This window comes from Vicugna pacos, chromosome 9 (genome assembly GCF_048564905.1).
Source record: "Vicugna pacos chromosome 9, VicPac4, whole genome shotgun sequence".
NCBI classification, from domain to species: Eukaryota; Metazoa; Chordata; class Mammalia; order Artiodactyla; family Camelidae; genus Vicugna; species Vicugna pacos.
The window spans coordinates 40,265,626-40,277,703 of NC_132995.1; the positions used below are offsets into that span (position 1 = coordinate 40,265,626).

Here is a 12,078-nt window from a genome sequence, read left to right on the forward strand (position 1 = left end):
CGGGTTAAGGCGAGGGACACGCTGCGCTGCCGGTACTCCGCCTGAGGTTTGAGTGAAAGAGTGACCTATGCTCATTTTCTGCGCAGACCTGGGAAAATGCGGAGCACTCCAGCAAAGGCACGGAGAAGAGACCCCGTGTGTGAGCCCGTAGCGTGCTGGACGGCGGAGGCCAAGGCTGGGACACTGAAGACCCGTCTGAGATTGAGCCTGGCGTATCTTCCTTCAGGCATAACTTCCCCCGGGAGGTCTGCCCCTTAGGCTGGGCGGGCGCTCCCTTGCCCAGAGTTGCCTCTCCTGGCATGGCTCACTGAGTTTCGCGACTTCACGGTGACGGTGACGCATCTGCAGCCCCTGCTGCAACTTTGGTCCAGGAGTGCTCTCCTGGCCCCTAGCGCGCGGACCAGCAGTCATTCTTTCAGTTTTTGTCAAATGAATAAGTGAACGTGAACTCGATTTTGGCGGAAGGTGGAAAGAGGGAAAGACACGGGATGGGGTTAAGGGTGTCCTTAAGATGAGTGCTACAATCCGTTGTGCATTTCAAAAGACGAGGCATTGCCCAGTAGGGAGGAGGCCCGCAAAGACCCTCGGACCAGGCACAATAAGGGGATGAAGGCAGACCCAGGAGATTAATCCCTGAAAGCAAGGAGGAGTTCTTGGAATGATGGGCAGTCACACTTCCCTGCCTTTACTCAGGCGGTTGCCTTCTATCTGACCGAAGGTCGAAGGTCGTTTCTATTTCTCCGTTTTTGTGAATCCTGATCAAGCATCTCAGGGAAGCTCTCCTGGTTTTCCCAATCACAGCTGATTGCTCTCTCTCGCCCCCCAACACCCTTATCGGGCCTTTGACTGTAAGGATAGTGAACGCAGGTTTGAGGAGAGGGCTCTTGATATTGTGGAGGGGCTGCAGAAGCCACAAGGCCCCTTCGGAGAAGGCCTAAGTGGGCTTGGGCAGGGGGCAAGCGACCGTGACTGCCACTGGCCTTTGCCTGCTCAGTCCCACTCTCCTGCCAAACTCACCTTTCCCCGCCTACTCCCTGCCCAGTCTGCCCGGTCCAAACTCCGGGTCTGGCGGGGCACTCACTAATCGACTGCTGGGCCGGCCCCCGAGGAGCCTCTCGGTGAAACGCAGCTTGCTCCCCAGTAGCGCAAAAAAGAGAAGACTGTGAGCCCACCATGCCACTGGACAGACTTCGCTTGTGGCTGAGCGCCGTGACCTTCGGGTTCCTGCTTCTCTTTCCGGGCCAGGGTGAGGGTCCCGCATAAGGCAACAGAGACCAGGATAGCACTTACCAAATTCTGCAGAGTCAGAACCCGAGACTGTGGGAGGACAGGCGTCGGGGAGGTGGGAACCACTGGAGAGCTATAGCCCCTGAACCATGTGCCAGACCGGACACAAGGTGACCAATGAGGGTGCGCCCCCTGAGGCGCATGGAGAGCAGGGGCTGTCCCAGGTCACACTACACTGAGGGCCCAGCGGCCCCTAGGGACTCTGGCAGCACCTGGTGGGCTTGGGGAGGGAAGGGCGGATATAGGACGTTTCTTTCTTAGTGTTTGTGGTGGAGCTGGCGCTGCCCTTGGGTAGTAACAGAAATAATAGTATCTTTCTGCTGCCGTTTGGCTCTGAATGTTGCATCCTTGGCTAAAGGGGCGTCCTGACACCCACTGAGCCCCCTTCCACAGGAACCCCAGGCAAGTTACTGGCTCCAGCTATAGGAGCACACCTCCCAGCTCCCCACCTCCCCATCCTAAAGCCTATCAGATTAGCACCTCCTTCTCTTCACCCTATGTGCCAACCCTGGGGGAGGGCATACCTTGGCCTCCAGGGCAAAGGTGATCGTTCTTTATGTCAGCCCTTATAGGTAGTTTAGGCTGTGTGGGGACTGTGCCTGGGTGTGTCTGCACCTCCTGCACCCCCTTTGGAAGGGCGTGATCCTCTTATCCAAACGGGCTCTGCCTGTGCAGCCTGACTATCCTCTCGCTTCCCAGTGGAATCTGCCTGTCCACACTAATCCATCCCCCGTGGCCAACTCCACAGAGCTTCCCCCTTACCTATCACTGATCAGGCTCCAGGAGGTCACCAGAACCTTCCCGCACCACGATCTACTAGGCCTCGCTGACGCCTCCTTTTAGAAATGTTGCTATGTTGGATTGGACCCACTTTCAGAAAGAAAGAATTGGTAAGCACAGGTGATGGCTCTGACCTTCTCCTATCCCATCCAGTTCTGTCTTATCCAACAGGGACCATCAAGTTCTCTGGGACCTTCCACACACTGACCAGGAGTTTACCAGGAACAGATGTGTACATGCAGCCTTGGTTTTCACCTAAATGATCACAAATTCCCTCCCATTCTGGTGCCTAGCTTTTCCACTTCCTGACATAGGGGGTGACCTCACCACACCTGCACATGGTAGAACTTCTTCATACTGTTTAATAGAAGGGCTTATCTTCAAAGAGAAAGCATCCTGTATGTACCCAGCTTCTGATCAGGGACATTTTAGGAGGTTTTGTCCTTTGCTATAACAAACATCAAGCATTAGAGGCCACTGGCAACAGTGAATTACAGGGACAGACATCACATCCCATAAGGAGCTGTGTAGACAATATGATACTGGGGAGAAGGGTGGGCCTTTTGAGTTGGAAAGATATTGCTCATTTGCCCTCTATGGGGCCTGTAGCTGCTGACTCTGGCTTCACCTACACCAGGTGGCATCAAGAATGTTGATCCACGTTGATCTGATAGGTGTGGGGTAGTATAGCTCCCTGAGCCTGTTTTTTTGTTTTGTTTTGTTTTGTTAAACTTTTTATTATGAAACCAGGCTCAGACCTGCCAAATTCTGCAGAGGAAGAACCTGAGCCTGCAGGAGGAAAGGCATCAGTGAGGTGGGAGCCAGTGGAGATAACACCGGGGGAATTGGGAGCCTGACTGGATAACTCCCTGCACCCTGAGGCACAGAGAGGGTCAGGGCTGCCCAAGACCACACAGCACCACAGGGCTCCCCATCTGAGGAGGAGAGGATAATGTAATAAACTCATGATCTACCTTCAACAAATATCAATACCTGGGCACCTTAGTTTTGTCTGGACAATCACCTCTCCTTTGCACCATTATTTATTTGAAGCAAATCCCAGACATCATATCATCTGTAAGTTTTTTTTATCCTGTCCTAGTAAAATAAAAGGTATATATTTCTCACATTTCCTTAGTATAGTCAAATATCTAATCAAATATTCTCATTTCACATTATCTCATATTTATTTTTTAAAAAACCATGATTTAAATAAGGTTTTTACTTTAAACATTGGTAGATGTACTTCTTTTAATAACAAATTTGAGATATAATTCACATAGCATAACTTTCACCCATTTAAAGTGGTTTTTAGTATATTCAGAGTTCATCACCTTTCACCTTTCACCCCAACCTCAGCGGATGGGTTGCTTTCTGCCTCTATGGATGCTCCATTTCTGGACACTTCATATAAATGGAATCATCTAATATGTGGTCCTTTGTGACTGGCTTCTTTCACATATCATATTCTCAAGTTCATCCATGTTGTAGCATGTTCCATACCTCTTTTTATTGCTGAATAATATTCTGTTGTGTAGTTGTGATACATTTTATCAGTTGATGGACATTTGGGATTGTTTCTACTTTTTGACTATTATAAATAATCCTGCTATGAACATTCCTACACCAGTTTCTGTATGGACATATGTTTTCAACTCTCTTGGGTTTATACCTTGGAGTGGAATTGCTGGGTCCAGTGGTAACTCTGTGTCTCACCTTTTGAAAAACTGCCAGAATATCTTCCAAAGCACCTGCACCATTTTCCCTTCCCACCAGCAATGTATGAATGTCCTAGTTTTTCTACGTCCGTTCCAACATTTTTATTGTCTTTTTGAAGTATTTCATGAATCTCTTCCAATCTTCAGATCCCTCCTCTTCCTCTCTTTTATTTTCCCTGTAATTTTGTTGGTGTGTTGAAGAAACTAGTCTGTCTGTTCTGGAGAGGATCCAGAATTGGGGTTTTGCTGATTACATCCTATGGTATCTTTTTTAAAAAATTATTTTATAGAATCAGATTTTATTTAAATTTATCTATATGTTTACTTTTTTATTGAGCTATAGTCAGTTTACAGTGTTGTGTCAATTTTTCAGTCATACATGAATATACATATATTCATTTTCATATCTTTTTCACTGTAAGCTACTGCAAGATATTGAATATATTTCCCTGTACTATACAGTATAAACTTGTTTATCTCCCTGTGGTGTCTTTTAACTGTTTCTCTGTCCCCTGTATGTCTCTAAACTTGTATATATGTTCTAGAGGCTTGATCAGATTTAGAGTTTAGGTTTTGCTTTGCTTTGTTTGGGGGAAAGACTACTTCATATGTGGTGCAGTGGACTTCCAGTAGAAAACATACAACACCTGACTGTCTTGTTTTTTGTGACAACGTAAGTTGTCGACCTCACAGATTTCAGTGTGCATTTCTCTTAGCACAAGGGAGATGAACATCTCATTTGTGTAAGAGCCATTTATTTATTTTCCTTGTTCTGTCTGAGCATATTCTTTCCCCATTTCATATTCTTTTACCGAATATGTGCAGCTGGCATATTTCTTATTCATTTGTAGACATTCTTCATTTATGGTGAATATCAGCTCTCTCTCTGTGAGGTGACGTGCAGCCTCTTCAGGCCTCCCTGATCCCCACAGCAGGGCGGGCTGTACTGTTCACATTCTAGACTCACCTGCACTTCACCTTGTAGTTCTCTTCATAACATCATTTTCTGGAGGATACTGTCTCTCTGTCATTTCTTTCCACCTAGAGTGTGAGATCCTTAAGGGCAGGAACCTTGTCTGTCCTGTTCCCACAGTTCTCCTACTGCCTCCTAGGACCTGGAACACAGTGAGTGGAAAGGACACTCTCCCATCAAGCTCATGTGGCCGTTTGTTTGAAGCTCCTGGGGCTAAACCATGGGGCAAAGTCCCAGGGAGCTTCACTGAGTGTGGTGGGAAAGGCTGGCGCCTTTCAGTGAAGGCAGTGGCAAGGGTCGGGGCAGAGATACAGGAAGGAAATCTGCAAAGCAAATGTTGGTACATCTGTGTGTACTGAGCTGAGTTGAGGACAGGAAGGAGGTAGCCATATCAACAGTTGGGGAGGGCAGCTGATGGGGGAGACCTAACCCTGATATCCATCTCTCTGCGCACAGGCCAGGACTCTACCAGCCCTGTCCGGATGACATACACAGGGCAAGTGCGAGGGAGCCTCATCGACATGAAGAACACTGATGTGAGGGTCCACACTTTCCTGGGAATTCCCTTTGCCAAGCCACCTCTGGGGCCTCTGCGATTTGCGCCCCCTGAGCCCCCAGAATCTTGGAGTGGTGTAAAGAATGGGACCTCCCACCCGGCCATGTAAGCAGAGGGTGCAGGGAACTCTAGGCCCTGGGGATAGGGTACTCAGAGCTCTGGGCCAGGCCACCATTGTCATTTTATCTAAATGCCCACAGCCAGTTTTCCCTCTGAGTTTGATGGATCCCCACATGCATTTTTCTGATGAGCATGCTGAGCCTTGAAAGGGTGGAGTAACTTGAGGGCTTAACACTCAAAGAGCATTAGCTCCACATGCTGAAGGGATGAGCAGAGATACACATCTCCCCACATTCTAGTTATGCCAAGAGGAGGTGTCTCTGGGAGAGGTGTGAACCTTGTAGCAGCAGATACTGTAGATCCCTGAGGAGTGGGGAACCCCCACTCTGCACAGTCACTGCACAACTGACAGGGCTGGGTGCCATTGACCAAGGGGCATGTATATATTCTTGCAGCTGGAAACTATATGGGAGTGATGAGGTTCCTTGAGAGTCTGACTTGGAACAAGGAACATCCCACTCCCCTTCTTGTGAGAAATTAACATCCATTCATTTTGGCAGCACATGTATATGGGCTACTTCCCTGTTCCAGGCCTATCTGAGTACAGTGATATGGTGGTGAGTGTCAACACATGCAACCAATGGTTCTCACAGAGACCCCCAAGAGTCAGGATTTCTCAGCCTCAGGAGGATTGGTACCCAAGGACTTCATAAGCTTGATGCCTCTCCAGAAGACAGGGCTCCATGCCAGCTTCCCCAGAACCTATGGCCTGTAACTTACTTGGTGCAAAGGGGCTTTAGGAAAGGACCATGTGCGAGCAGGATATCGAGGGAAGTGGGACCAAGGGACCATGTTTATGGCCATGGCACGGCTCCAGCACTGACTGCCTGCCACTGCCACAAGGTGTCTGCAGGATATGGCTAGCATGAATGCAATGTTTGTGAAAGTACTGAATATGACCCTGCCTTTCACCTCCATGTCTGAAGACTGCCTGTACCTCAACATCTTCACACCTGCCCATACCCACGAGGGCTCCAACCTGCCTGTGAATGCCAGGTCACAGCTGGCTAAGGGGTGGGAGGACATTTCTTCTGCAAGAAGATTGAAAAAGGACAGGATCAGCCTGGGCTCCACTGCAGTGTGGACCCTATTAAGAAGCTTCTTGCTATTAGATCTAAGAGAGTCCTTCTTACCCAGCATGGGTGGCTGACCCCTGGGCACAGGGTTGCAGAACCCTGGCTGCTTCCAGAGATCAGAAATGGTGGCCCTGGGAGGGACCTGGGACTCACCTAACCAACTCATGCACAGGAGACCCACTCAGGTGACTGAGGGTTGCCCGTTGAGGTGGCCAGAGACCCCAGCTAGGGATTATCTGTCAGGCCAATGAGAATAGAGGACACTTTCATTAATTGATATGCATGTGGGGTGATCAGGGAGACACCCCTTTTCTTTCCACCTCAGAGAGTGTTCTGGGAGAAATGGAGCCAGGCTTTGGTACATGGGATAGACCCCAAAGTGTGAGAGGCCCAGTTTTCCTGATGGAACTTTCAGCCCCGGGGCATGAATATATCGAGTTTTGTCCACATTGTTAGACAGACAGAGCCAAGGTGGTGGTTAGTCTAAGCAGCATCCCTGGTGGGGTTTGGGCTGGGTGGGAGCAACGTGGTCTCTGTGCCTTGGATTCCTCAGGTGATGGTGTGGATCCATGGTGGCTCGCTTGTGATGGGCATGGCTTTCATGTATGATGGATCTGCACTGGCAGCCTTCGAGGACGTCATAGTGGTCATTATCCAGTACCGCCTGGGTGTGCTGGGCTTCTTCAGGTGAGACTGGGGCTGGGCTGGGCAGTGTGGGCTGACAAAGCCAGGACCGTTCCATGACCGCCATCCCTGCCCCCTCTAAGCACTGGAGACACATGCAACTGGCAACTGGGGCTACCTGGATCAAGTGGCTGCACTACACTGGGTCCAGCAGAATATCGCCAACTTTGGAGGTGACCCTGGCCGTGTCACTATTTTTGGCCAGTCTGCAGGTGGCATAAGCGTGTCTTCACATGTCGTGTCCCTCATGTCCCAAGGACTCTTCCACCGTACCATCATGGAGAGCGGTGTGGCCCTACTGCCTGGCTTCATCACCAGCTCATCTGACGTAGTCTCTGCAGTGAGTGGCCCTGGACTGTGGGAAGCCTGGACTTGCTGCCCCATCTCTACCTCTCAGCCTCCATTACTCTGTTAAATGGGGATGAGGACTCCCCTGTCATCAGAGCACCTTGGGAATAGCCGTCTATCCCGGGATTGTTTCAGGCTTAGAATCCATAGACCTCTACCAGCACAGAGACTGAGTCATTCTGTGGCCCCCAAAACTGACACCCTGGGGGCCCCCATCATGGGCCGGACCATCTTGGCAGGTGGGATGGCCCCTCTAGCTGAGACCTCTGAGCATCAGGGATATCAGAATAATTTCAAAAGTGTAGGAACCCACTCATGATACTCTGTGAGATTTGGGGTACACCTGCCTCCGACTGGAGCATCAGGATAACTGCTCTCCCTTACCTAGAAGGATGAGCTAGCCCCTACCTGGTCTCTTTATAGATAGTGGCCAACCTGTCTGCCTGTGGCCAGGTTGACTCAGAGGCCCTGGTGAACTGCCTGCGGGGCAAGAGTGAAGAGGAGATTCTGGCCATCAACAAGGTTGGACTGAATGGGTGCGGGTGTGGAGGAAGGGGGCCCATAGGTGTAGGACAGGCAAGCCTGAGTGCCCCTCATACTCCCTGGGCAGGTTACTCTATCTCCACACCTTGGCGTCCTCACAGCCCTGGATGGGGAGTTAAGGCCAGGCCATGCTAACGCAGGTGTCGGACCTCCTGGGGTGGGTGTGAGCATCCTGGGATGAGCAAGGAAGGGGTAGAAGATGTCTGTGGCATCAGAAAATGTCTGCAACCTGACCTTGAGTGCTCCTTAGGCCTTCAAGATCATCCCTGGCCTGGTGGATGGGATTTTCCTGCCCAGGCACCCCCAGGAGCTTCTGGCCTCTGCTGACTTTCAACCTGTCCCCAGCATCATTGGTGTCAACAACGATGAGTACGGCTGGATCATCCCCTCGGTAAGGCCCATTCCCAAGCCTCTAGGTGCCGGGATCCCATTTCGTGGGGGAGCCTACGGATTTCATAGCTGCAGGCCTATCCCATCTCCAACTCGAGACTCCCCCCACCACCCAGGATTTGATCGAATATGGTACCCAGACGGAAATGAACAGAGAGACCGTGAAGGCTGTTTTGCAGAAAGCATCAACAATGATAGTGAGGCTTCTGGGGACCTGCCCCCATGGGAGGGGTTCCTCTCCTCTTCCAAGGCACGGGAAGCCCATCTCCCAGATACCCTGTCCATGCACTACCCCCGCAGATCTTGGCCCCTTCCCCTGATTCCTTATCCCATCCCAGGATCCATCTCCCCCGTCCTGCCCCTGCCGCCTCCCTGCCCCGGCCAGCCTGCCTAACCTGACTCTTCCTGATCCACCTGGGGCAGATGTTGTCTCCTGAGATGGGTGACCTGTTGATGGAGGAGTACGTAGGAGACAGTGAGGACCCCCTGACCCTCCAAACCCAGTTCCATGAGATGATGGAAGACTACCTCTTTGTGATCCCTGCACTCCAAGTAGCAAACTTTCAGCGTGAGTACATCTGGAACTAAGGGAAGACTGGCAAGGGAGAAACTCAGAGCTGCAGGTGACAGCTGAGGTCTACTGGTGTCCAGGTCCCAGCCCACGTCTGTTAATTGGGCTCAGGTGCCAGCCACTTAATATCTTTCATCTTGGTAAATCCTCACGGCTAGTCTAAGAGACAGACATTTATTCCTTTTTACAGATGAGAAAATAGGTTCAGTGACCTTCAATGACTTGCTGAAGACCATACCCCAGGAAGTTCCAAAGCCACAGTTTAAACCCAGGCCCTTCCCACAGCCCTTGCTCCTGCCTGGGGCTCCCTTGCCTCATTGTCCAGATCCCAACCAGCTTTGGATTTAGTTGTGTCATCACCATGGGTAATTCAAGAAAACTCCAGGTGAGGAGCCGCCATGTCATAGCCTGTCTACCCCACCTCCCCAGGTTCCCATGCCCCCGTCTACTTCTACGAGTTCCAGCATCAACCCAGCTTCTCCAAGGACATAAAGCCAAGCTATGTGAAAGCAGACCATGGAGATGAGGTTCTCTTTATCTTTGGAAACCCTTTCCGGGGCCGCTATGGTGAGTCTTCCTGGGCGGGTTTCCTCAGAGGCCCCTCATTCCCAGGATGTGAGTCGGTACACTGGCTGAGTCCCTGAGAGAGGGTAATTGCCCTCACTGTACAGATGAGGAGACTGAGGCTCCGAAACAGGATGAGATCAAGTGTCCAAGATCTGACAGCCAGAAAGACTGAGCTCACATTGGAGTCCAGGGCTTTTCGAACAGAGACCTGTGCGCCCTCCACCTCTCCCCACCCTGAGTGTGGATATCTGGCATGGGTGCAGAGGGGGCTGTTTCAAAGGCATATTTGTTTCTTAAATGCCCTTCCAGTATCAGAAGGAAGAAGGGAGCCTTGTGGGTCAGGCCTGAGCCTAGTGTCAGGTCAGCCAGAGCCTGAGATGAATATATGGGGTTTGGGCGAGGAGAGAGCCTGGGGAGCAGGCAGAGAGCCAGGTCTAGGCTGGCAGGGAGGGGCTGGGGAAATCTACACCTGGGATGGTGAGAGTGGTTTGCGAAATGACCCATGTGCTGCCCTGGAGCTACCCTGACCAGGACCTTTGTCTTCCTGCTCTGTAGTCGAAATCACTGAGGAGGAGCTGCTGCTGAGCAGGAAGATGATGAAGTACTGGGCCAACTTTGCTCGAAATGGGTGAGGTGTTGCATCCTTACTTTAACTTCCACAGTTGAGGGGTGTATCTTGAACCAATCAGGACTCCCCTTGTCTGTGGTGACCTCATTAGCATAGATGTCTTTAATTGAGTGTCAGCCCTCTCCCCAGCTCCAGGACCCTCTTGGACAAAGAGGGGCGTTATGGATGCTGGACACTTATGCCATCCCTGGGTCACCTGGAGGGGAGGTGACAGTGCTATTACTGACAGAGCCTCCCTCTGTCAGGAAGGAACGCAGGCTGCTCTGCCACCTGGTGGAGCTGATGCTCTGGTAGGAGGTGGATTCTTTCCTACTTCTGGAAACCTCCTTGTTTCATTCCCTAAGCCCTGTTTGGCTGCCTTGCCTGGCCTCAGTCAGGATGTTCGGGTCTGGGCCTGGTAGGGCTCACAGTGACTCTCACACTGCTCCATGGGTGGGCATGTCTACAGGAACCCCAATAGCGAGGGTCTGCCCCACTGGCCCCTGTTTGACCAGGAGGAGCAATACCTGCAGCTGGACATGCAGGCTGTAGTGGGCCGGGCCCTGAAGGCCCACAGGCTCCAGTTCTGGACAAAGACCCTACCTGAGAAGATGCAGGAGCTAATGGAGGCCAAGGAGAAGCACACAGAACTGTAGCTTCCTGCATCAGGGGTTGGGGTGTGGGCTTGAGTGCAGGTGGGGGTCTGCCAGAGGTGCCCACACACACCCAGTGAGGAACAGTAGTTTTTCCTTCATTTGCGTAGCCATTCATTCATTCCTTCCTTCCTTCCTTCTTCTATCCATCCCCCCAGCAAATATATAAGAACTTACCACATGTTAGTTGCCAAGCCTGCCATGGGTCCTTTCTTGTTAGACACACTCAATAAATCCTCCCACAAAGCTGGGGGTGGGCAAATCCCAATGGAAGTTTACCTTTCCCAACATCCCACTGGGCCCTTGGCCCCATCCCCCCTTCCTCACCTCCACTCCCTCCCCACCCTCTCTCCTCTCCCTTTGAAGGAGGATGCTTTGGGGAATGTCTGCCCATACCTGGCTCAGCATCACTTGCTCTCCTATCTCACCAACTCACTGGGTGCATCCACATTAGTTTCCTTACTTACCTCATTGTTTTCCCTAAACTTTTATTCTCACTTTACCTTCTCCCTGCAAAAACCTCTCTCTTATATTTTATCTCAACATGCAAAGGTAGCAATTATGTTCATTCTGCCTCTTTGTTCCACCAAAGCACTTCCCCTCTGTCATTAAGAGGCTGCATTCCTCTTCTCATAGACCCAGGACTCCCCACCTCTGACCCTCTGGCACTAGATTTCCCAGAAGGAAAGTCCCCTTTCTTTCTGTCTCTCTGTGTTTAAGCCCAACTGTGGAACCTCCAGAAGTGAGGCTGGATGGAGTTTCCAGCATTGCCCACTGTGGCCACCAGATGGCAGAAAAGTATAACCTTAAGTTTGAAACAACCAACTCAGGGGAGAGGGAAGGGGCTTTCCTTTCAGTGAACACTAACTGGTACATAGTGCTTCCCCTGCATCCAGAAAGCATTTATTAAGCACTTATGGCACGCATGCCTCTGTACATTTTTCATCCTGCAGATGCACAGGATACTTACACAAAGTGTATTCCTAGGACTAGCTTTAGTAATCTTATTTTTTTAACAGCTTTGTTGTAGAATAATTTACATACAATCATATTCACCCATTTTAGATGTATAGTTTGATAAATTTGGATAAATGTATAAGACACACAACTACTAAGTTTTAGGGTGCATTTGTTGCTCCAAAATTTCCTTTATGACCCTTTGCACTGCCCTCAGCCTGACCCACACAACCACTAAACCACTTTCT

General features: G+C 50.6%; 1 protein-coding gene across 1 annotated transcript; it reads left to right on the forward strand.

Moving 5' to 3' along the window:
• Positions 1 to 59: 59 nt before the first annotated feature.
• Positions 60 to 10,876, forward strand: CES2 (carboxylesterase 2). The gene is given in 13 exon segments (XM_006203671.4): positions 60 to 1,246; positions 5,215 to 5,419; positions 6,278 to 6,419; positions 7,064 to 7,197; positions 7,278 to 7,286; positions 7,288 to 7,534; positions 7,966 to 8,064; positions 8,336 to 8,476; positions 8,592 to 8,672; positions 8,899 to 9,043; positions 9,476 to 9,613; positions 10,169 to 10,241; positions 10,690 to 10,876. Coding segments are annotated over 13 exon segments (1,674 nt in total). The 5' UTR covers positions 60 to 1,173.
• Positions 10,877 to 12,078: the final 1,202 nt, after the last annotated feature.